The 25,689-nt window shown below is 49.6% G+C and overlaps 1 protein-coding gene across 6 annotated transcripts in view; it reads right to left on the bottom strand.

Moving 5' to 3' along the window:
• Positions 1 to 2,770: 2,770 nt before the first annotated feature.
• Positions 2,771 to 25,689, bottom strand: part of robo1 (roundabout, axon guidance receptor, homolog 1 (Drosophila)) — a 143,518-nt gene continuing 120,599 nt past the window's right edge. For all 6 annotated transcript variants that reach the window (XM_057049322.1, XM_057049324.1, XM_057049321.1 and 3 more), the window contains 21 exons: positions 24,517 to 24,722; positions 23,523 to 23,604; positions 23,278 to 23,446; positions 23,029 to 23,195; positions 22,832 to 22,953; positions 21,024 to 21,255; positions 20,238 to 20,359; positions 18,784 to 18,955; positions 17,018 to 17,218; positions 15,434 to 15,460; positions 14,276 to 14,318; positions 12,759 to 12,913; positions 10,657 to 11,043; positions 9,957 to 10,073; positions 8,788 to 8,932; positions 8,274 to 8,504; positions 7,369 to 7,877; positions 7,152 to 7,295; positions 4,381 to 4,653; positions 4,116 to 4,306; positions 2,771 to 4,006 (listed from right to left, as the gene is read on the bottom strand). In XM_057049322.1, coding sequence (XP_056905302.1) covers positions 3,992 to 4,006; positions 4,116 to 4,306; positions 4,381 to 4,653; positions 7,152 to 7,295; positions 7,369 to 7,877; positions 8,274 to 8,504; positions 8,788 to 8,932; positions 9,957 to 10,073; positions 10,657 to 11,043; positions 12,759 to 12,913; positions 14,276 to 14,318; positions 15,434 to 15,460; positions 17,018 to 17,218; positions 18,784 to 18,955; positions 20,238 to 20,359; positions 21,024 to 21,255; positions 22,832 to 22,953; positions 23,029 to 23,195; positions 23,278 to 23,446; positions 23,523 to 23,604; positions 24,517 to 24,722 — 3,710 coding nt within the window. In that variant the 3' untranslated portion in view covers positions 2,771 to 3,991. The remainder of the gene's footprint in view (positions 4,007 to 4,115; positions 4,307 to 4,380; positions 4,654 to 7,151; positions 7,296 to 7,368; positions 7,878 to 8,273; positions 8,505 to 8,787; positions 8,933 to 9,956; positions 10,074 to 10,656; positions 11,044 to 12,758; positions 12,914 to 14,275; positions 14,319 to 15,433; positions 15,461 to 17,017; positions 17,219 to 18,783; positions 18,956 to 20,237; positions 20,360 to 21,023; positions 21,256 to 22,831; positions 22,954 to 23,028; positions 23,196 to 23,277; positions 23,447 to 23,522; positions 23,605 to 24,516; positions 24,723 to 25,689) is intronic.

Consider the following 25,689-nt stretch of genomic DNA (forward strand, 5'->3'; position numbering starts at 1 on the left):
ATTTGCTATTAACTTAATACAAACAACACTTTTCTGAGAGGCAAATGTTCTCAGTCGGCGCTAACGCCTGCTGTGCCGTGACGACAGGGTGCTGCCTTTTCAATAACTTAATGACAGACTTAAACTCAGTGATTACTCTGGAATTTCTTCTGCAAACACACCTTGAAAGATGGTTCTGCCGCTCCAGCCTTTAACCTGTGATCTTAATCAACTTACATCCCAGCTAAAACTTTAATTTCCTCCCACTGCTTTCATGTGTAAAGTGTACTAATCCAGATCCTGTAACAACGCACACCTTTTTGACACAATTTTCTGTTGTGGGTCTAAATCCGACTCGCTTTGGTGCCCTAATCTAACACTCTGTATGGATAATTATTGTTCTAAGCGCATCAGTCATCAGTGATATTAAAGTAAATGTGAGATCAGTGGGCAGATTCCAGGGGAATGGGCCGCATTCCTCTAGATTAATTGTGCGGACCCTATAAGGATGGTGAGAACGGCTGGCTAAGTGACAAATGGACGCACAAATCATCCAGATTACCTCACAGTTATTAAAGAAAAGAAAAACTTGATCTGGCTGGTGTCCACGCTCCCCTCCCCAGCAGCCTCGGCACCGATGGTTTATCTGTTACAATAACTCATCCCAGTTTGGGGTTGATTAAAAACAACTCCTCGCAATCACGCCGAACTGTGACAACTGAGCTGATGAAACCATTAAAACAGCAAAAAAAGCAGTTGTGATTGATGGATCTGAAGAGGCGGCGTTTGACCTGCAGCTGCAGCATAAATGCTTGCGGAGAGGTGCTGAGAAGGAGCACCTGCGACAGCGGCCTCCTCGCCAACCTTCCGACGGAGGCTGCGGCTTCGGCGCCGCGGGGACGGGTTGTCAGACAGCGCACAGCTGTTCACTTAATTACCTCCCCGCTCAGGAAAGAGGTTAATGAAGCAGTTTGCTGATCGGAACGAAAGACAGCCCGAGCACAAAGGAAATTAGTTTTTCGGCTGATGAGTTGGAAGCAACAGCGGTTGAAATTATGGCCGTAAAAAGTGACAACGTCTCAGCTTTTACTGTCAATTCTTCGGTTTTAAAGCAGAGAATGACCAAAAAAGTTGACCAGATTTGATTTACTTAACCTACATTTAAATAGGATGAGATCTGACTAGATTAGGTGCCTTTTTATGGTATTTTGAACCCTTTCTGATCATCTGCATGGGATTATGGGTCAAATTTAAAGTCTAGATTGGGAATTAATAATATTATCTACTATCCCACTTAGGGGAATCCTAGAGAGTTAAACTATACTAATATGGCTGCAGATGATAGATAGATAGATAGATAGATAGATGGATAGATGGATAGATGGATAGATAGATAGATAGATAGATAGATAGATAGATAGATAGATAGATAGATTAGATAGATAGATAGATAGATAGATAGATAGATAGATAGATAGATAGATAGATAGATAGATAGATGGATGGTGCACAGGTAGATCAACTGCTGAGTTTTCCTCTGCATTCCTGCCCCTCGGGGGGGGGTAACCCTGGTAACCCTGGCAGCCGGGGTGTCCACCTAATATCCTTCATCACCTGTGTCTCATTGTGGGGCTTGGATACCACTCCCCTCATTAAAATGATGGATGAAGGCAGAAGGTGATGTTCTCCGCTGTTCCAAATTTGTTAATGTTTAGAGAGGAGCTCATTAGGGAACACCTGCGGGAAGGCGAGGGGGGTGGGGGGGCTGCCAGGGAGCCCCCATTCATCACGTTGGTACACCATTTTTAATAAATACTAAATCAAATAGAAATAGCTTAAGATAACAGTGTAATAATGCAGTAATTACGATAAAGTCTATCATCGTATCAAAGAGCGACAGGTTTCAGGTGAGTCACTTTCTACTTTGCTTATCACTAATGTTTGGATCAGTCACACAGGTGAGACTAAACAGTCCCGGGGGGGTTGGGGCAGGGGGTGAAGTTATTGTCAGGCAGGTGAGAGGTAATAACTTAAACCAAATGCGGTTCATCGTTCAGCCAGGAGTCTCCTGGAGTCGCTCTGTGACGGAACATCATTGACTTGACTTGGCTGTTTTGATTTGCCGCGTCAGCATTTATCCCACCCGGCAGTGACTGATGGGAAATAAGACAAGCGTTGTACACTCTGTTATGTAACCTGGTCGAGGCCTCCGTGCGTCTAATTGGCAGCAATCTGGGGCTGTCAAAGTGAATCTAATCCCTTCACTGAGTCCTTTAGCTTCCCTCTATATCTTCAAATGCCTTTATTGAATGACAGGAGATGCTAATAATGTGAGTAATGGAGAGCGCTAATGGAATTGGCATTAGGTAATATGTTTGAATGGCTGCGGAGCAGAAATAGCTGTTTAGCCTCCGTGTCAAGGATATGGACGCTGGGTCCCGCTGGGTGAGGCCAGCTCAGACTGCTTCACTTTAGTCTGTAATGGAGGGACTGACATTGAGCTTGGCTATATGTTCTGGCTCTCTAGCTTAAATAAATGTGTTGAAATGATTTTCAGTTTTTTAAAATTGCACGAACATTGAAGGTTAGTATTTTACACACAGTTAGTGACTCCATGTTTCCATCTTTGATAAAACTCGTGAAAACATTAAATTCAGAGATTCATTTGTGGAAAAGAAACACGAATGTGACTGTAATATGTTCACATAATGGGCTGGTTCATTATTACAAACCAAAATATTTCACAAACAAAATGTGTTATGTAGTTACAAACGACCCAAAGACACGTGCGTAGTTTGAACTTTTTATTCAGCTTTTTTAAAAGTTCTTTTTGCTTTACGAAACAAATGTTTGCAGATGTCCTATGAATCAACAACACCCTTTCTCCATTAAAAAAAGAAAACGGGGGTCAGTCAACCCCTGTTTTTACCAAGAAAAGAGACTCCTGTCCGAGTACGACCTCTCCAGACTCCCAAAGTGACTGTTATTTCCTGTATTTGACATTTGTTTAAGTGCATTAGTAGACAACAAAACCATATTCATCCATGTGCAATAGCTGAAATCAGGGTCAAGGTGAAAAAGAAGATATTTACATTACAGCTATGAGTCACATTAATTGTCTGTCCTCACTTAAGCTAGCATTGGAACCGGAGAGGGAGACGCGAGCCAAGGAGTCTCATTTCAAGCACAGCCTTCGTAAACAGCAACCTTCACCTACATCATCATCATCATCATCATCAGGATTAACTAAACTCTTTTGTCAAACCTGTTTGTAAGACAAAAAGGTTAATAGATAGAATGGTTTAAAATAAAGTTTAGTGATTGTGCTTTTAAAACCAAAAGAAACAAACATTGACGACAACACGAAAACAACAGTGCATTACAAAAAAAAAAGAAAAAAAATCCCAAAGTGGCACTTTCTCGGGGCATCTAAATAACACAGGAATTTACAACATGGATGGAAATGATAAAATAATTATAATTATTGGCATAATAAAATTAGAATTTGTTTTGCAAAATGAAAAAAAAAGGAAGACGAGTTTGAGGTACCACGATGGGTAAAACAAGAGGACATCATGTGTACAAGTATATTTACAGACAGTCTTCCATCTCTGCTTGCTGCTCGTTTAATCCAGTAACGTGTGACTGCAGGAACTCCCACTCGTGGTCAAGGCAAGCTGAGGCATGTCAACATCTGGAGCGCCGAGTCGCTCCATATTGCATTGGAATCAAACATAAATATACTAACGCGAATTCTGATTTGAACACACCACACTGGGTCGCTTTCATCTTCTTCTTTTTTTAAATGGACAAAAAAACAATGGTTTAGGTAAACGAAAAAAAAAATCAGATCTCTAAATGCAAAGAAACACGGCAGATGTTACAGTATGGTTGCGGCCCGCGTGAGAGAAATACTGAGATATTCAAAACTGTAGGAGAAATAATGGGCCTCCGCTCTTGGGGGGAAAAAATACCCAAAACAGGACAGTCCCTTGTTTTCTTCTTGTGTTCTTCAGCTTTCTACCAGCTGTGTGAAAAGGCAGATCAAAACAGCTAAAATTAGCACGGACACAAACAAAGTGTTACCCTAAACCAGCATGTGGACGACAGATTCAATAGAGCTTCAACAACAGTACCTCCCGCTCTTCGTCTCCTGGCTGGAAGGCGCCCGTGGTGCTGAGGCCCATGTCTGCGGGGTTCTTGCGGCCTCCCTCCCCTCTCCGCCGTCCCCCTGAACCCCTGGAGGACATGGAGCTGGAGGAACTTGGGTCTCGGGGGCTGTTGACTGTGGGGAACTGTGGTCGGCTGTAGGGCAGGATGTCCTCGTCTGGGGACAGAGAACAATCGTATTGGCCGTTGAAGTGACACGGCGCTGATGGATGACCGCCGTTTGGTCTGTACCTGCACGCTGGCGTGCCTTCGTGGCAGCCGTACCCTCGTGTTTATTCCCTTTGCCTCCGTGAGTCTTTTGTCTCTCCTGAGCGTCCTTGCGTTCAGATGAGCTGGTTCTTGTGTCGGAGCCCTCCCGGGGACGGCAGACGCCGGTGCCTCCTCTCTTGTCCCGGCTCTCGCCCGCTTTCGGGGAAATGACTCCCCGGCCCTCGAGGGCCGCTTTTGAAGGGTGAGTCGGCGACTTTAGGACAGCTGGAGGCGGGATCGGCGGCGGTGGGAGGTCTGACGGAAAAACAGGGGAAATATGAACACACATCCCGTCAGATCAATCACTCGGGATTATTTTATGAGTAAAATCGGAGTCCCCCGGCCAGGCGTGCACCTGCGAGGTGATCTGCAAACACAGCTGCAGGGCGTGCACGTACGCCGGTCACTCCTCCGCACACAGAACAAACAGAACCAATGACATTCCAGGCTGAAGCGCCGTGAGTTATGAGAGTTGAGCGAGAGGCGGGAGAGGACGGAACAGCGGTCAGCATCCGCCACTCTGACCTGCTCGACTTCCCCCTGTCGATGAATCAATGCCGCGCGTCCTTCAGCCATTATTCATATCAGGCCTCTCGCGCATCCAGACGGGATGGCAGGAAAAAAAAAAAAAAAACAAAGCCTGGACCGCCTGCAATCGATGGCTTTTCATCTTCTAATCAGCTGCCACAGAACCAGCCTGAATCTACTGCTCTTTGGTTATATTAGATGTATTTATTTTCCTATTTATGTCGCAGTCTGCATGTTAGCGGTGGACCCAGGCGCCGACCGTGCAATCTTTTGATTATCCTCCACCTCCTTCTACCATCTACTCCTGAATACAAAAGGATGGGGGGGGGGGGGGTCAATATCATAGAGCTGAGAGGCGTCTGCAGTTTTTTAATATCTCTCTTGCCTCCTGAGTCCTGCCTCAGCCCGAGTCCGATCAATGCCACAGTCTGTGAGATATAGCTCGCCACGCGGGCGGAGCGGGGCCGCCTGTGAAGATTTATGAGGAAATATCGGCGGGAACCGGAGCTCAAGGCGGGGAAGAGCGTGTCAGAGGGGCCGCCGGGTAATTAGGAGGGCCTGGATAAGAGACCAGAATGGGTTAAGTTCATAGATGTGGTGTTAGGGGCGATGGGAATAGTACATAACCAGGGTGTTTTCAACATTCAGGAGACAAACGCGAGTAAGATGAGCAGCTCGACACAGAGGAAGAGTCACATGACCTTTTATTGAGAGTATTTCTTGCTTGTGTGCAGCTGAAATCTATGTTATATCATCTACGTGGAGAAACACCAACAAATACGGATTAGAGCCTCCTGCTTATGTGCCGGTCACATAGACTCTCCCTACCTGTGCATCACTTCTCCTGACAGTGGGATGGGGATGAAGTGGTGGTGGGGGGTGGGGGTGGGCAATAACCTCCAAATGAAAAACAATCCATTCAGATCAAATGCAATCAGCGGGAGGGCTGACGGACACAGACAGAGCTATAGTGCCCCCCCCCCTTCTCCCAACAAACAACCTCCACATCCCGGCCGCTCAAACAAAGGCAGGGGACAGTACAGGAGACAGGGGGAAGATGACTCCAGAGGGAGGGGCCGAGGAGGATGGGAAACAAGCCAGGGTATAAGAATGATCGCGGGCAGGTGGAGGTTGGGGGTGGGAGTGTGTGTGTGTGTGTGTGTGGGGGGGTGCTGCATAGGTTTCTGCAGTGATATAGCTGCTCCGACTCCCAGCGAGTTGGATATTAAATCTCCCTGCCAAGTGCTTCCGACACTCAAGGACACCTGACGCTGAGAGGAGAGTCGAGACCCGGGACGGCACTTACTGGAAACAGACAGGCGAGCACGTGCACGTGCACTTACACAGGCACGCACAGGTTTTAAAGCCCTTTGTCACAAAAGCAACACGCAGGCAAAAAGGCTAAATGAAACGGCTTTCAATCGGTGCGCCCCTCCGGTGTTCTTCACCGTGCTAACAGGCGCCTGTATCTGCTTCCTGCTCACGCCCGGCTGAGGAAAAGAGGGCTCTGGGTTCAAGCCCCCAGACCAATTTCATTAGAGAGCACACCGGAAACACGCCGAGGTGCGCCGAGCGCCATGCTCCCCTGAGAAAGACCCTCCCCCTTTGTCCACATCTACAGAAATCCGTCAATTTCGGCTTTATAAATCAAGAAAATCTCTGTATTTGGTGCACTTGAGCCACTGTCTTTTCCCAACTGGAACACCCACTGATGCCTGGGAAGATTTATTATGGAATAAGCACAATAAATATAACATTTTGCTCACTATGCTGTTTCCCCATGCGTCAAATGCACCATTTTTTTAGCCCATTTTGTGCGGATGCAACTGAAGCCTCTGACCCACACACACACACACACACACACACGCACGCACGCACACACGCACACACACTCATGCATACATCTGGAACTGTTAAAGCACCGCCACAAATTAGAAGCGATGCACTCAAAGTGTGTTCACACACAGATGAGATGTGATGATTAAAGCTCCAGCTCGCCAGTTCAATCGAATTTATTTCTGCATCACAGCAAAACTGCGTTGTTCTTTTCCATATCGGTGAAGGAAATGAAAATCCATCAATAAGAACGAGCTTTTTATGGACCGGTGGCACCCACTCGGGCTTCTAATCATCTCTTTATCATTCCATTGGCTGCATCAAGACAATACGGCTCACACACACACTCACACTGTAATGCTAAATGTGATGTCATCCTTGATGAGTACCTTCACTGTAAGCTTCACGCCGTGCAGGGGGCTGTTTCTGCTTCTTCGGAGGCCTCCTGTGCACGGCCGCCATGCTCATGTTGCTGTCTGTAGACACTGGGCTGCTGGGACGGTGGCCTGATGGGTTTATTTGGTATTTCCGCGCTGAGGGAAGAGAGCGGAGTGATTTTCTTGTACCCTCCCGAACAGCCATGTTTCTTGAAGACCACACAAGTACCTGAAGCTCCGCTGACGTCGTGGCCCTGGTTGCCGGGATACTTGGCCAGCCTGAGGCCCGAATATTCAGCCGCCGCTGCAACCGCGTGGGCAAAGTCGGTGTCGGTGAAAAAGGATCCGTCCGAGGAGCTCACGGCGCTGGACCTCCCCGAGGAGACGTTGTCCTCTTCTGAAGCCGAACCCCACCCGTTGATCATAGAACCGGTCACCGAGCTGTCCAGGTCGCCCATGCTGGACGCAGGCGTCTGTTCAATCCCCCGCAGGAGCAACCGCCGCGGCTGCATCTGGGGGTGGTGCGGGTGCATGTGGGGGTGTGTGTGGTGGTAGTGCATCTTGGCCACCTCGGCATCCGTCTCGTCGCCCTCCTCCTCCTCTTCCTCCTCCTCCAGCATGTCCTCTTCCTCCTCCTCGATGCCGTCGGTGTCCAAAGCCAGCGGACTGGTGATGTAGCTGTACGTGTGTGAGGGGGAAATCGGCCTGGGAGGGGTTGGGGGGCTTACAGCATGGCGCCTGTCAGGAGACAGTTTGGCAATCACGTCAGATTTATGTGTTTCCAAGACATTATGCTGAAGCACCTTCTGACGTCAGGGTGGATTTAGGAATTTCATAGTCTAAAATGGCCTCCGTTAAAAAGATAAGAGACAAGTGGACCTGAAGGAAGTTCAATTATGATAATAGCACTCAGTTTAAAAACTGAAATCACTGCAAGTTGGGTTTTATAGTGTTTGAAATAAACCGAGCTCCCTGGAAGTAATCAATCTAAAACACACCGGTGGAAAAAGTGCCAACGGTGCAGTCTAGCCCGCGGAGCCTTGAGATAGTGGACCGGATTAGAAAGAAAAACGTGTGAGTTTTAAAGGGTCGGGACTCATCTGTAGTCAAGGAGACCCAGTGGCGCCTCTGTACCTGCGTTCGTGGCCGTCGGATGCCTCCTGCAGCATCGGCTGCATCTCCTCCTGCGGCGAGGGCGTGAGCGTCGCTGTGGACTGGTGGCTGTACGAGATGGCGGCGGGTGAGGACGCCGCCCCTCGGACGGGTGGAGTGGGTCCCCGCTCCATCTCCTCTTCCTCCTCCAGCTCGTCAGGCTGCAGGTACATGTGGGAGGGGGGCACGGTGCACTGCATGTTGGGGTCACAGCTGCCGGCGGAGAGAAACGAGCCTCATTACAGCCGTGTCGCTCGCGGAAAACACGGATGTTTTCAAACAGGAAAACACGTTCTAAATATTCATACCATTCTTCCAGCGCATTTTGATGTGAGTCTGGCGCTAATAGACAGGAAACCCCCTCTGGGGGGGGGGGTGCTTTTGTAGTGGAGGTGAGAAAACCAGGAAGAAGGAGCGAGTGCTTAACTACTGTGTGTGTGTGTGTGTGTGTGTGTGTGTGTGTGTGTGGGTCTGAAACACTGTCTTTGTGCCCCACCTTTCTTCCATCGATAGAGAGTACTCCTCTGTGCTTCGACTTGGGGGTGGGTTTGCTGGGGGAGGGGGCAGAAGGTCAGCCCAGTTCATTGTGCTCTGTTTGGGTAGTTTGGGTGTGCGTCCTCCTTTCTTCTGACCCTGACTCCCTGCGTGGAGAAAAGGGAACGAGGGAAAAGAATCAGTATCAGGATCACATTGTTGTCAACGGCTCCAACATCAATTATGAATGTTAAAGAAATCACAAAGGTAACCAGCAGCAGGCCGACGGCAGATAAATGCTTTAGCGAGAGTCGTTGAAAGAAAAGCTCATTTTACATGAGAGAGTGCAAAGGCTAATGCAAACCCTCCAATTTATGCAAGTACTCACTGATGCCTCGTGGTTAAAATAGGACGGGAAATGCCATAAAACACAGTCATTTCCCTACAGCGGTATTATGCCGTACTGAGGAAAGGTAGGAAGAAAACGGCAGAAAGGGGTCCAATTAATATCAGACGCTTGGAATTGAGAAGCAATGAGCTGTGAGGTCAGTGCAGTGAGCATTAAAGGCTTCGCCTTAATGGCCCCAACTTCAGATGCAGCATCAGAATGGATAAACGGCATTAAGGTGGCAGCGTTGCGTGCCGTGTGCGGCGTGTCATCGTTTGTCCTTGTCCGCAGACAGACGTCGAGCCCCTGATGAAATTAGGCTGCTCCATACCGGAATTAACGTAAAGCCAATTAAAAAAAGGCAAGGGCAAACAGGAAAATGTAATAAAAATCAGAGGTCTGGAAGGAAGAAATAGAAAATAGAAACAAATCTCGTGGCACAGTGCTCATGACTTCATTTTGATCCCATTGTGTTTGGCAAATGTTCCACTTTCTGAAGGCATCTCCCTTTCAAGATAGGATGGCATGGAGATTAATCAAATTACCATTTAAAAGGCTGCATTATTAGCCCCCACAAAGTGATTTATGGCTTTTAAGCAAAAGTGGGATTTTCAAATGGGGCTTGGGGGGAGTACAATTAAATGGTTCACAACAATAATTAGGCGGGAAAATACTTTGGCGGTTAAATTAAACAGAGCAGATACAAAGAGAGGAAAAAAACTGCGTCATGAAAGAAAAAGTTGGGATGCTTTTGTGACCTCTGAGTGACCTTTAAGAAGTCCCCGAAAGGCTCCGACACTTACCGGAGGTGCTGCTGCTGCCGCGGTCGGAGCTGTTGTACGAGCCTCCGGTGTGGCTGTCGTGGCTCTGGTTGTAGGGGATGGTGGCTGGCATGGGGCTGTCCCCCCCTCTGTAACGGTCTGATGGATGGGGGAGGGGGTGCGAATGCAGATAATAATTAGCGTCATGTCTGGTGAGCTGAAAAGCGTGCAGTCGAATCGAAGCGGCGAGGCATGCGGCTCATGCTGAGTAATGCACAGGTGAGTAGGTGAAGGCAACATGCAACATCTGCGGGGAGATTTCCGACAGCGCGACGCCAGATGTTGGCTCCTTTCCGCAGGTACAACGAGGCGACGATGGCTCCTTTCAGAGCGTCTCGCCATCTTTGACTTCGGGAAACGGGACCCTGGAGCTAAGCCCTCACACCTGCTGTCATCACTAGAAGAGGACTCAGAGGCGCTAAGACGGCGGCGGTCCGGCCCTGGCACCACATTTAGCAGCGGAGATTAGGCGTGATGGCGCGGAGGGGTGATGAGAGGTTATGGAAATGCAGAGAGAAAGAGCGATGACGCCATCGTCGACAGAGAGGGAGCGGAGAGGGGAAAAGAGGGCGAAGGAAAACTCTTCTATAGGTTTCCCCAGAGAAGCGAGTGGAGAGAGGATGAAGGTCATGGCGGGGAGCGGCCCTCTTTAGCGCGGCTGCTGGGTAATCCACAAACTCACCCTTGTTCAGCTTGTTTTGCTCCATGATGTTGTACTGCAGCTGCGACCCCAGGTCCTGCTTCTGCTGCTGAATGGAGGGGGGCTTCCAGCAGTGCTTTTCGTTCAGCTCCCCTCCGATCCCGAGTCCCCCACCGCTCCCCCCTGTTCCCCTGTCTGCGTTCATGTTGTTCCCCAGGATGGCGGACTGGATGAGCTGCGTGGTGGCGTAGGGCGTCGGCTGGCCCCCCGGGCCCACGAAGCGGCCTTCCTTCAGGTTGGGACTGTTGAAGGTCTTCATTTCATTGATCTTGTTGGACAGGTCCACGTCTCCGTAGAGTCCCGACTCCGGCACTGTGAGATTGGTCTGCTTGTTTTCCATCTGGTTGTTATAATTGGCGATGCAGTCGGCTGGAGAACATGAGCATGAAATTTAATCAATCTGGTCTTCTGCCGCTCATATTAGCAGTGTGCTAGCGCTACGCAACTGAAACCACGGTGCATTTAAATATTAAAGGGATTATCAGGCGTGGCAACATTTGCCTCTGATTTAAAATATGCCGATGATGATCTACGCGCAGCGAGACGGGTGACGCTGAACCTCCTCGCTAAATCTCGTGTTAGGTATCATCTCCATTCTTTTCCGTCCGACAGGGGAAGCATCTTTGCTCATCGAGAGGGACGGAGAGACGTGTCGGTATCAAAGACCTGGAATGAAGCGCAAGGTAAAAGCATGGCTCCCTGACAGATCCAATTTTCCCTGGCTCATAAAATATTCAAATCCTCCCGCAGATCTGAGAGCTAGCCTCATGGTAAATACCAAGGGCGGCCATAGGTGCATTGCGGTGGCACGGAGCAGCTCGACACTTCAAAGGCCGGCGCGTGAAGGGGCCCGTGGCTGCGATAAAGGGACATTAACTTCCATTTCTTTGCTCCGTCACCTAGTCGGTGATCCTCTTAATGTTCGCAGGTTTCAGGTTTGGCACACACACAAAGCATGCAGCTGGCAAGCTCCTTAGCATCATACTGCGGGGTGTCATGCGAGGAGTGAGGGCTGTTATTCCCCGCTAAAACATCCGACACCATGTTAAAGCAGAGTTAATTCGACCTCGGAACAGTGATTAGCGCCGAGAGGTGGGGGGGGGGAAGTGAAATTTGATGACTGCAAAGTCTACAAAATGAATTATTAATCCTCCATGAAAAAAAAGAGGGGGTAGGAAGGGTTTGATGTAAGGGCGAAGAAACTATTGCACGGCTGGATGGATATTAGACCAAACAGCTGGATGGGAATTATGGGCTTCCTTTAAAAGAGCAGTCCCAAAGTGCATAATTTAGAACATGAAGCTCTTCACTGCAGTCCAGCTTTCCGAGGATCTGGTAGTTCCAAGCTTAGGCCCATGTTGAAATTAATAACATAACATCCTGTGTCATGCTAACTGAGGTTTTTTTTCGCTACTCTCCTCTCAGAGGCTTACGCCCATGTGCTCGCGATGGCATAAAAACACATCTCACGGCACACTTCCTTGTTTGTCTCGCCTTAATTCATGCCTCGACACCCCTGCTTAGCCTCTAAGGCTGTGCTGAGCATTTATTAAATCCTCCTCCACCTCTCCAAATTTCAGGTGCGCCCTTGCTATCGCTCCCTCCTCATCCGCTTCCAGCCAGAGTCCAGCCTTGACCTATCCGCCTCCCGCACATTTCTTAAATAACTGAGCACTTAAGGGAAATTACATTACCGGCTATAACAACACTATGGAAATCAGCAGAGCAATCTGATTAGCGGCAGAGCAGAGCCATAAGCCCCTCTCAGTGTGCTCTTTTTATTTCCTTCCTAAAACAGCTCTACCTTAACCTCCGATAAATCAAATGCATAAGCGCACCATCGCTCTTAATCCTAATATTTCTTCAGTTCTTCCTCCCAGAGACCCAGAGAAAGGAGAGAAACACAGAAGAGCTCCCCAGAGACCTAACCCAGATATCAGATTTTGCTTCCTTGTGCACCGCACAGTCCCAAAGGCCCTACTTTTCTTGCTTCTTTATTATTTGTCGAGGACCGCCTCAATACCTTCGAGGGGAGTGTTTATTTTGGTTCTTTTCCGGGGCGCGCAGGTGCCGGCGCTGCATACCTGGGCGGCTGTACGTGGCCAGATTGCTGTCGCTGTTGCCGTTGCCGGCGGTGCAGCAGTTGATGCTGCAGTCGTTGTGGTTGGAGCAGGTGTTGGGCCATGTGTCGGCTAGCCAGGGCTGAGTGGCAGACTCCCCGATGTTCAGCAAGCCGGGTCTGTCGAGACAAAAAACACGCTAAGGGGTTAACAGTCGCCGCACGGGAATGGATGTGAGTGAAGTCGGGGGGCCCGCAGGAACACCAATATTTGAAAATGAGGAGGAAGAGGATTATGTTCAGCTTATTTATTCAGTGGCTGAGAAAAATGGAGGAATAAGAAAAACAACAAAGGGACACACACACACACACACACACACACACGCCCGCGCGCATGTGCTCAAAACCGTGTTAAATAAATTTGCTTGTGCTCTCTTTGCCCTCAGCTGATGAAGGTTTGTGATTCCAAACATAAAACTGTGCATCCTGGACATCTATTGAACCCAAAAATAAAGAAAAGAAACCACACAGAGGAGGCTTTTTGCATCATCTTCCAGGATTCTAAAAACATAACCTAAGCATAAGTGATCCTACACTTCTTATGGAATGAATTAGCCTAGGCTAATGAATGCACCCCTCTCTATTAGGGTGTATTTCAGTGTTCGAGCCTCCTCAGAATGACTCCCAGTTTGCTTATACCCAACATTGAATTAGCATTTAAGTACATTTCCACATCCCCTCACAAATGATTCATTTCTCGGATACATTTGGGGTAATGAACACATTTGTCTTGAGCAGCCAAACACAATCGCACAATAGCTCCTCAATCATGTCGGCGGTTGTATGTTAATATCGAGCGGCTATTGTCTTTGTGCGGGGCTGACACAGCCTTGCTGCTCATGGAATTCAATCACACAACAGAATAATATAATGAATATGGACTTTCTGCTGATGGCTGCGAGCTAAGTATTCATTAACGCATGAGTAGGACACACAAGCACGCGCTAACGTGACTGTGCTGCCTCTGTTCCAGAGAGAGCAGATCAAGGCATCTCTAAATGACTATATTTAAGATTTTCTTCTCCCAGCTGTACAAAAGCTGGTGCCATATGGTAGATTATGTTATCAAGCTGATGCAGTGGTCACCAGGCAAGATTCTGGGCAGTCTCATGTTCCCACTGCACCATTCCATAGCATGAGGAGAGAGGTGTGGCGCGTGGGACCGTGACTGCACGGCTGTTTCCTGGTGAAACCACGGCACAGCCTTGTGGCTGAACGCGGATCTTCACTGTATATTATGAAAATGGGTTCCTGGAAGCCTACACGGGGCTTTGTTCATGTTGTTACAGCCATCTCAACCCACTCTTTTCTCTGCCGCCTGCTGCCTAACGAAGTCACACATCGCCCCCTACCGTTTGGTAAAGGGCAGTACAACCACCCAACGCTGCCGTTGAGGAGTCTTTTTTTCACGGAATAATTTCTAATCAGGGTTTAAATTGGGTTAAATAATAATCACACAGAGCAGAAAAAATGATCTCTTACCTCCCGGCGCTAGTTACACCTTCACCACCTCTCTGATATGCCACTGAAAAGAGAAAAAAGTAATGAGTTTTGAATACAATCCCATCCCCATTATGACCGTGATCACATTAGCATCTTTGCTGTTGTCATGCAAGGTCAAGGCAAAATTACCCAGTGCATGCGTGTGTGTGTGTGTGTGTGGTGCATAAATATGCCCTCCATCATTTTGCATGAGTCACACATGCACAGAACCAGGAGGAGGGAGAGGATGTGTAAGAGGCTTATGAAGCAGGAGATGCAGAGCTCTTTAGTTTCCTGGCCCAGGTTTCTTCTGTGTGTGTGTGTGTGTGTGTGTGTGTGTGTGGGTGGGTGTGGGTGTGTGTGTGCGTGTGTGCGTGCGTGCGTGCATGTCTGCAAGTTGGACTCTTTCAAGGAGCCCTAAGCCGCCGGTGTGTGGGGCAGAGATAAACTACCAACTTTAATTGCAATCTTCTCCCTGAGAGGAGAGAAAATGGTAGAGCAGCCGGCAGCTGCCTCAGTTGCTCGTGTCTGTTTAGCAAAACAGGAAGTGCTGTTTTAGTCTTCGCCTACAGACGGAGTGGATCTGCCTCTGAGTCGAGATCCGCCTCCATACTGTAACGTCTATTAAAGACCAAGAAACGGTGGCAAAGACCTAACAGAGTTCACACGGGGCAGGTTTCAACCCACAGATTTCACAGAAGATTTACATCTACAAAAGAAAAAAAAACAAGGTTTTGATCAGGAGCCTTGAGGCAGTGACGCACAATGCCGCCACTGTTGGGATTCGCTCTCGGCGTTGCCTTTGTTGGCCCCGTCCACCAACATCCACCTGTGAGCTGAGCGTCTACACACCTCCAGGGATCAAAACACCACACGCACAGTGCGGTAACCTCGCCCTTGCTGTCACTTGCATATCTGGAAGTGTATTCCTGAAGGTCTGACAGCGTGTCATTATCTTAAATCCCATCTGAGGTGGCGAGCAGCTGTATGATGAACACTTGTTTTAACAGCCCCGGGTGGAACCAGGACGTTCTGATACGACACAAATATTTGGCATCCTTGTTTGAACCGCTCTGATGAACCCTGGGGCTTCAGCAATGGCACAAATGTAAATAAAAAACCCCACTAGTAATTGTGGAATAAATACACAATGCTTACCTGTTGGTGTGAAGGTAAACGACGGCACTGTTGGGAAAGGAAAGAAATAAAATCAATAATCGGGACAGAAATCCCTACAAAGCCGGTATTCACACGCTGGTGGTTTAGATCCATGCAGACTTCTCCGGACGCCAGCTGGGGGGGTGGGGGTGGGGGGTGGGATCTGAGTGTTGAGCCAGCTGCTGGTTCAAATCCTCACCCAGGGCTGTCAGGAGGCCTGCTGGGCAGGGGTCACACACCGGGGAGATATGTGTCGCCGTCTCTGACGCTCCCGTCATCACCCGCGCAGCTCCCTTACTCACAGTTTGGCCTGGAAGGGGCCCGAGTCAGATTGTTGGCCGCGGGGTGGATTCAAGCGATCCGTCTTATCATCTCGGGCAAATGTGACCTAATGTTATCGGCCTTTCTTTTACCGGGGTCTCGCAGTTACAGGCGAAAAACTGCGTAACGAGCCCCGTCCAAAGCAAATCACCTCCAGCAGGGACTGTTTTCTTCATGTGGTTGCAATTATCCTCCTTTCGGACCCCTCTCGGGTTAGCGGCTCCAACAAAGACCGCGGCCTCTTGTGGTCTGGGTGCGCGCGGGGGCGGAGCGGGGGAGGATTGGGGGGGGGGGGGGCACATCTGCCTACTGTGCGTCTGGACAGCTCTGCGAGTTCATGTCAGCCAACAACTAACGGAATCAGAGGGTAACTCGAGCCTTTGTAGACCTGACCACAAGCACAGCCTTCACTCCTCCGCAGAAGTACATTCTATAAATAACCTCGGTTACTTCGGGTAAAGATGCCTTTGGTTGTACTCTAATTCAATTATGCATTATATTTTTTGGCGTAGACTGCGACAGAGTGAGGTTGTATTCGCCTAGCGGTGCTATGAGGAGTAAAAATACAATCAGAAAGCATCTCCGTCTGAGGCCGGAGGTCGAGGTTAGCCGGGCTAATGTCCTCCGAACTGAAGGGTGGATCACCTCTGATTTACTGGCACCAGTGCAGGTAGCAGTGACGAGCAGCAGCTGCACAGCCCAGGGCCACGCATTAAGCCAAAGCCCATCGAACAGAGCAAAAGCTCTCTTGACTCTCGACCCTCGTAGGCAGAGGTCGGCCTGTCGTGAACCCTGTCGCTTCGACTCAGGCCGGACAAAAACAAACCGCTGGGGTCGGCTGGGGTTACTGTATCGGAGTGCAACCGCCCGCGTGGCGCTTTGTGATCTTATACAGTGAGTATTTGCAATTATCTCCAAATATTCATCTAATACGATGAAAAGGAACAATTAGCCTCCACCATGTTGTGTGGAGTACTACAAGGATGGAAAATGTCCGTCTGTCTTCAAAAGACAGATTGTTCTCCTCGTCCCTGCTGTCAGATGGGAGGTGCTAAACTGGGAGACGCTGGTCTTCAGAACAGCTTTTGCTGAAAACATTTTTCAAAAAACCTTTGCGGGGAAAGACGGCGACAGAAAAATCAAACGTGCCAGAGCGCAGAGCTCTCGGCGGAGTCATTTCAGACAGGCGTCAGCGTCAGTGAAAGCACCAGCAGCCGCTGCATCTGAGCGAGGGACCTCTCAAACATGACTGGCAGAACCAACCTTTGCGTATGCCTGCGTAGCTGCTGGAGAGGCCGTTCCTCTTTTTGCGGTGTCGATACAGCCAGATGCTGAAGACCATGAGGATGATCCAGCAGGCGGCGCCGATGCCCGCGATGAAGGCCGGCTGCTTGACCACGTCTGAGATCTGCTGCGACAGGGGGTTCTCCTGGCTTATGGACTCGGTCACGCGGCCGGAGGCATCTGAGGATGTGATTGGAGGAGACGTGAGAGCAGGATTAGGGGGGACAAAAGTAGATCTGTTGGTGCAAATAAGGATAAGACAGTGGAAAGAATGTGAGCACAGAGGTGAAAGGACTAAAAGAGTCGTCCTCCTGTACTTTAAAATGTATCAAAATGCAGGAATATCTATTAAAAAACACAAAGAACATCAGTCTAAAGCCTCGTCTGTCTCCACCAGGAGAAACGACCGTCCTAGCAGGAGTTTGTGAGTCTGGTTTGTGGATCTGGAGCCCTGTCTCTCTGCATTTCAAAGGCCTTTCATCGCAGATCCCCACAAAAGGCTGCCGAGGAGACGAGAGCAACTAAAGACATTCCACAACAGCCTGCGTGCCACATGAGCCCGGTGGAAACGCGACTGGGCCGCAAACAAAGAGAGGCCTCGCTTCACGACCATCTAAACAGATCCAGTGAGATCATCCCCTCTGATGCAGACGCAACAGTAATTAGAAAACATCTGGGGAAACGTGCGAGCGCCGATGCCTCGCAGCAGCCCGAGGGATCCGGTGTAAAGGCACCGCGTGCGGGTCTGGTTTTCTCATCTGGCTCTTCTCCCTCCTGCAGGAGAAACTTTGCTCGCTCTTCCACTCTTCCCTGAGATTCTTCTCTCCTGGCTTGTACAGCCAGAGGCACAAACAACCTGTCCCTCACCATGGCAACACTCCTCCACGTCCTCCTGTTTCCCAGGAGCGCGCCACGTGACTGAGCGAGCCGCACAGGTACCCGGGCCGCTGACGCGAGCAGGCGCGTGACAAATGTGTTGTGGCGAGCCCCCGCCCGAGCACGGGAACAAACAATCGCCACGGGAACTCTTGGAAAGAGAGGAATTGCACCGGCAGCAGCCGGAGCCTCTCCGTGCCCGTCCCGGTCCGCTCAGTCTGTCACATCCTGCCGGTCTGCCAGGACACGCCGCGGCTCATGAGCGGACCAGCACGGGGACTCTGGGAGATGAAAACTGAAAACGACCCTCTCCGAGTATCCGCCGGCGCCGTCGGAGCCACGTCTCTCTCTGCTCTGATTGCACGTCGGATCTGATCCTGGCGTGCAGGAGCCATTATTGACTTTCCTGTTTGCAGGAGAGCTGAGAGCAACTGGAGGTCAGGGTGGCCCGACACTGAAAATGGTCTTTTTAAGCCATCATCCTCTGAACCCTCCCTGTGAACGACTCACAAGATCTGGCGTTTCATCGCTGTTGAAGAAGAGGACAGAAGCCCGAGCATATAGACAAATATGGACTGGAATTTTTGAAACTTCCTTTCTCTGGTTTTCAGAGACGGCATGCATCAAATTTATCATTAAATGTGCAATAAGCAGATTTATTTTCAAATCAAACTGTATGGAGACCATCATTTCTTATGAAAATCCAACCAAAATTTGCCATGTTAATAATTTTGGTGTTCGGCAATAAATAAAACAAAACCTCCAAAATAAAGGTCCCTGTTGGGGTGATCCCAGCTAAAAACCCTGATTCCAAACCCAGACGCAGCCACTGAGCCAGGCCCGGGGAACAGGAAATGGTTTCTACTCACCAAGTTGGAAGAAGGTGATATCGCTCTTGACTCCGGGTCCCGCCCCGGTGCTGGCCGCCACCTCCACACTGTAGCGGATCCCCGGGGCCAGGCTGGGTATCAGCGTGGACAAAGTGGAGCCCTCCACTGTGCGGTTGATGTGGTACCTGCTCTCGTTCCCCAAGCACCAAATCTGCCATAACAAAGACCAAGAGGAAATGTCACGAGGGGCTCCAGCAGACGCGGCGCCGCCGCTGGTCTGTGTCATTATAATTGCTTGTTTTTCGCAGCTCTGTGGGTATTATGTTACATCTCTGAGGTAGAAAAACGTTTTACTGCACGGCATTAGGTTTTACAGGCTGTGCTCAACATGCTAGGGTAGCCATAACATGTCTCAGTGCAAACCTGGAACTCATGAGAAGCAAATGAGGCTCTAATACCCCCAAACCGAGAAGGTCGGACCCACAAAGTGGCCTGAACACTTCCATACCCACAACACCCCATCAGACACGTGCTTGTCCCTGTGTTTTGGCTTGTATGAATCTACAACTTCTTTTTTCTGTGCATAATAAGACGAGTGACCAGGTGCAGTATTAAGCAGGGAAAGGAAAAGCTCTCAATCTGCGTGTAAAATCCATGAAATTGGGGCAAAACCCCATCACCAGCAAACATTTAGCCAAATCAACAGAGCCTTCTGTAGGCCCTGCCTTGTCCCTACCTTAGTCACTAAGCTGCTGTACAGGGCATGAGACACCGAAAAAAGAGTCTTTCTAATTAAAATACAGGATGTGCAGGGCATAATGTATGAGAGCAGGCCACTGCTCAAAGGAAAAAGCAATAAAAAATGTGTGCATTAACCTTGCCTTGCAGTTAAGGAGGAAAAGAGGACTTGGGGTTTGATGAATGATGCATTAGCATTGCCTCGGACCAAAGATATGACTGGAATTATAATAAAGAGCAATCACCTGACTCATATCTCTGGGAGCAAAGTGTGTTCTTCCAGCATTCTACATTTATTCTCATGATAACAAACGTTTAACTTCCTTTATCAAATCATTTGAATTTATTTTAGTCATACTTCAGCATCTAAACTACAAAGCTAGCCGCTATTGTGTAATATTTATTTCTAATTGCTCATGACCTCTGCGCATCGTGAGAGTGATATTGTCTGTATTGTTCCTGGATGGCCAGCAGGTGGCAGAGTTTCACAGCGCTTCCCGCCAACTTATCGGCTTTTGGCTGCGCCGCTGTCGGACTCTCAGAGGAGCAGCACACAAAGGTGTGTCTCAACCAGGAATTCATTACCTTCCCTTGTCTGAGCATTGTCTCTCTTATCTGCTTTGTCCAAATCCTTGTTTGCATCCCCTTTGTGTTCCTCCACAATATCAGTGGCACTCGCCCAGACAGGAGATAACTGCATTTCTTTATTATTATTATTATTATTATTATATTATTATTATTATTATTATTGTTACCTTGTACTCCAGGACCACCCCGTTCTGCTCCTCTTCTGGAGGGGGTTGCCAGGAGACTATGATGGCAGTCCCATTGTCCCCGCTCTCTGTCACAGTAACCTCTCGAGGCGGGGCGCTGGGCGCTGAGGGGAGAGGACCAAAATCACACCTTAATATATTTTTTTCATACCTGCTACATCCCCATTGTCCCCCCATGCTCATATGTGATGCTGATAACAAAGAGCTAATCATCAATTTAAAAGCTATTTATATGAGTGCAACAAGATCTTGTGTGGGTTTAGAAAAGCAACCAGAAGGATGATTTGGTAAACAGCCTCGCAAAATCCAATCAGGAATAACAAATGTGACAAAATTACAGTGTGTCAAGGTCATTTTTTTTCTCAGGTTTGGAGCTATAAAAATAACAAAGACACAATGGGATCAAAGAGTGAAATAAAAAGAAATCAAAACTCACCCGCAGCCTACAGATGAACAACAATTCTCTATTGGTTTTTTCCATTCTAATTTATGACGTGCGTATAGTTTTAAAAGCGAAGCTCGGGAGCATGTAATAACCGCACCCTGAGTGCAATTACGCTGACGCCTCCACTGAGGCTCCCACGGTGCCTTTAAAAGAGCTGAACATGCACCCCAACGTGCCTGAATGCATCACATATAAACATGGCATAATCCCCACCCGCTGTGAACAGCTGTGCTAGCCGTGCTTGTGCAAATGGTGAAAACATGCGTGTGCACATGCAAGAACTCAAACACGCACCCATGCACACACACACTCACACCCCCCACCTTCTTCAAAAGTCTTGCCCATCTTGACGTCACTGTCCGTCCCCTGGAACTCGTTGAAAAAGGGACGGACTTTGAATTCGTACGTGACCCCCTTGCGGAGCTGCGGGACGATGGCACTGTCCTCCGTGGGGCTGCGCACCTCGAAGACAGCCCACTCGCTCCTCTGCGCCCCCTCTGGCGACGGCCGGTACATCACCTTGTAGCCCTGGACGTACTGAGACTGCTTCTCCACCTGGCGGAGGACGGCGTTCCGATTAGCTGGCTCATCGGCGAAAACGATACCGCCCCGCTGAGCAGGTTTCATGCAACTGATACTCGAGGTGATGTCTGCAATGGGGTGCTAACTTCTCACATCGTCCTTCACTCCTTTCATCTACGCTTCCTGTGACTGCCTCTGCACCATTTGCAGCAGCGATTTCTGCAAACCACAGTATGAGATCATTGGCCAGAGGTTCCTCTCAGTCTGGTCCTGGTTAAGCAGAACCCCGGCTGCTGGAACAGCCTGCCTCATCCTCCTCTCTTCTTTTCTCTTCTCTGTGCGACTATAGAGGCAAATATACTTACCGGCATATAGCCATTTAATAAACAGCTTCTTTGGTAGCCAATTAAGGGCAGCAAATGTGATTGGAATTGATTTTGTCTGCTGGTTCAATTAAGACAAACTACTGTTGCTCTGCGCCGGAACGAGGCCGAAGAACTAGCATGCTAATATCCCTAAATGTCCCTGTGGAAAACAGGCAGCTCGCCTGTAAAGATTTTACTGATTTCCTCCCCCCCCCCCCCCTCTAAACCTGGTGCCGGCTCAGGTGGTCTTCATTAGCTTAAAATCTGTTCAACCATTTCCACCAAAACAAAGGAAAATGTCAACCCAAGAAAGCGACAGACTGAGAATAGATTGAACCCCCTTCCAACGGGGGAGGCGTGAGCTCAAATATGTCCGTTTCCCTCGCGCCATGTTTTCCTTTAACATTCCACGCCGACTGGGCAACTGGGCAGTAAAGTTTTAAATCAGTCCTGACACGCCTGTATCCTTTTCAGGTTTCGGCCCCATTCATCACTCACCGTGACACTTCATAATACCTGAAAGCTGCAGCCGACTTGCGCCAAAGGGCCCAGCGGAGACTATATTTATGCTAGCCTGCTGCCCTGCGGACTAGAATCTACAACATGAGGATGGCAATAACCTCTGCCTTTATTGTCCTGTAATCTGAGGAGTAAAACCATACCATAAGCAGATCAGCTGGAGGTGAGCTGAGACTTTAGGAAAGGAAAAAACCCATCAGGCGTCTCTGGTTCTCCAGGTCTCAGCCTCACTTCTGTCTAACATCTGTAAGCCATTTTCACTTAAGAGCATAAGTTGGCCGCCTCTTCCTTCTCACTCGCATTGTTTTAACAGCCATCGAGTGTTTTCTGTCTGAGAGGGCACACACTGGCACGCCACACAGCATTGAACCGTATGCTGCCACGTGGTCAGCGGAGAGCCGGGAGCCGCAATTTCAGGCAATTTAGTGGACGCCGAGGACAAAACTGCAGATGTTTTTGTCTTCTAGGTTGGTGACCAGATGAGGTTTGTGCCAGAAGGACACGGGAACTCCTGGAATGTCCTTCCTCTGTGGGGTGCCAGGACGTTAGCAAATGATCTCAGCCCGAGCGGCTTGACAAATTGACTGGAGGCATATCGCTAAGCTAACCTCGGGGCTCTGGTGATCAGCGGCGCCGGGGAGACTCGCTTTCGCTGGCCGCGGCTGTCTCGCCAAAAAGGGGAGCGACACCTGTCTGAAATTAGCGCAGAGGGAATATCTACTCACCGTCCACTGCACCCAGATGGACGAGGAGGAGAGGATGGTGGGGTTGTGGAGGTGGATGACCACGTCTCCCAACTCCTTCTGGATCTGACGGTGGTCCACCCCCTGACTGGTCGGGGGGATGTCTGCAAGCAAAGCCAGCATTAATACATTTAAAAAAGCATCTTAAATGATGCAACGTGGATAAAACAGGGCGGCACCTTGTGTTTTCACAGCATCGGTGATGGGGCTGGGGTCGCTCAGCCCGTAGGCGTTGGCCGCTCGTACCAAGAAGAGGTAGACTGCGCTGGGCTTCAAGCCCTTCAGCACAAATGACTCGGTCTTCACATGCTCGGCTAATGTCTGCCAGCTGCTGCCGGACGCATGGCTGTGGAGGCGCAACACACGGGATTTAGAAAGGCTTCCAGAAGTCCGCGCAGCAGTTTCCCGTCCTCCATCACTATGTTTACCTGAAGGCTTCGATTATGTAAGAGGTGGGCGTGGCTCCGGCGTTTGGATTAGGCTTCCAGGAAAGGGTGACGGAGGTGCGGGTGACTTCGGTCACCTCAGGTTTGGAAGGGGCGCTGGGGATGAGGTTCGGATCAGTGGGCCTGTTTGGCTGAACCGGGACTCCAAACTCTTCATGAAAATGAAAAACAGAACATTAATAAATAAAACACACACTCGGATTGTTTCTCTTCTCCCCGGGGCTTACCGTGAACTTCTAAGTAGGCTTTCCACGACGCCTCCCCGCTGGGTGTGGAGGCGATGCACGCGTACGTGCCAGTGTCACCAAGCTGGAGGAGGAGATGCGAAGACAGTTGATTAAATAAATTTGGGGGGAAACATGATCCGTTCATAATTCAGAAATAATCACGACATCCTCACTTTTAGAGAAAAAACTGTGGAAAAGAATAGGTGGAAAGGCAAGCCACTCAAATTTAGAAGGACCTGACTCATTGAGGACCTTTGTTATGCTCCACGAGGAACAAAAAGGTGTATTTTCAAATCAGTAGGTCAATGTTTAGCAGGAAAATCCTCATGGACTTTTGTTTACGAGTGCTAAAGCTAACCTGTTTCTTGGCTGATTCGCACTAAATCCTGTTTCTCGCTAACATGCTGATGAAAGAATACTAATCTTTTAAGGAATAAGGACAGAAACCTCAGACTGTGTCCAAAGAAATCAAAATCCAACCCAAACACAACACGACACATGAGCTCTCGCCTCCTAGATGTCCTCGTTAACATGCCATGGGCTCTCCACTCCTGCGGCGAGGCTTCACGCACACATCACGCTGTGGTCTCGTCCAAGTGAGACGTGGAATCATCAGAGCACCGCAAATGGACTCAAACTCTGACCCCGCAGCGCCTTCCTCCACCCCCGATGAGCCATCAGCGTCATATGAACAACAACGGCGGTGTGAGGCTGACGGGCTCTACGGTCTGTCAACACGCCCCGTTTCAAAAGCTGTGACAGGAGACTGACGCTCTCTGACGGCGAGGTGATGGCGGGGAAGGCATGCGTCATTTACCCAGCGGCGGGGGGTCTCCCCAGCACGCCGCTGACATGATACACACCCGTTTGACGCCAGAGGCAGCTCAGGTTTCGTTTCACGGGGAAAAGCAAGTGTGATTTAAACACGAATAACAGAACCGACACCCGATTCTGCTGATTTGTGTTCCTGACGTGCAGTAAAGCGGGCACCTACCTTCGCATAGCGGATCTGCAGCGCGCCCGTGTCCAGCTGTTTGACCCTGGAGTCGTGCGTGGACACCAGCACGCCGTCCTTCCTCCACAGGATGGTGGGGGAGGGGTTTCCCGACACCACACAGCTGAGGAGCACCGTCCCGTCCACGGCCACCGTCTGATTGACCGGGCCCTGCCGGATGACCGGCGGCGGGCGGTCCGACACGACTGCGAGGGGAGGAAAGCGAGGATCAGTGCTTGTGGTGACAGAAGCGAGCCAGCGCGTTCCGGGGCTGTTGCACGCGGCAACACGGGCGCGGGAGACAAACGAAATCCAATTAGAACAATTTCTTATCATCTAGCAGCAGGAGTCGACTTAGCAGAATAAAAGCAGCGTAATTAAAATGAAACGTTGTCAGATACTTTTGCCCCCCCCCCCAAACCCTGCCACAAACAACCACCAACAAAAACAGCAGCATCCGTGAAACACAACCCTTTTTTTTTACAAAAAAAAGAGGCAACTGGACAGAGCCAGAGCAGTTAATGACGGCGAGGACGGCAAAAACTCCTCCTCATCGGCCTGCAGAGCCCAGGAGACGACGGGGGGGTTGAGACAGAAGGGGGGGATGAATGAGATGGAAAGAGAGCAGCTGTAACAGAGAAAAGGGGATGCGAGTGGAGACGTTGTAGCAGTGACTGTAATTACATGCAATCCATAATGTTCCCATTTTTATTTGGTGTCAACTGTGCGTGATCTATCGGCCTCCTCCTGCAGGATGTCTGCCTCCCTCCGATTATTATTATCATTTATAGCACTATTGATGACCATTCCTGTCAGCCCCATTGATTTACCGGCGCCCTCGGATTCGCCGAGGTGAAATCAAATGAATATCTCCGGCAGTGCGAGTGCGCCGCGGGGCCGCGCGAGTGTTTGAGCGTGCACGTGGATCCTCAGAACCGCGCTGCAGCTGGATCTCCGGGTCGCTTTGTGTTTGCTTTTGTGTCAGAGATGGTGCAATTACAACAACGCCGCCAGCAGGACCCGTAATTACCAGATCTGCCTGTGGAGGAGCGCTGGCCTCGGAGCGGCCCGCTCATTTTAATAACTGTTATTATTATCCGCTGAGCATGGCAGGCAGAGAGAGGTGGACCGTAGCATCGCGGGCCGGACACGGAAGAGGGCACATGAATGGAG

The sequence above is a fragment of the Takifugu flavidus genome, chromosome 12, assembly GCF_003711565.1.
Source record: "Takifugu flavidus isolate HTHZ2018 chromosome 12, ASM371156v2, whole genome shotgun sequence".
Classification (NCBI taxonomy): Eukaryota; Metazoa; Chordata; class Actinopteri; order Tetraodontiformes; family Tetraodontidae; genus Takifugu; species Takifugu flavidus.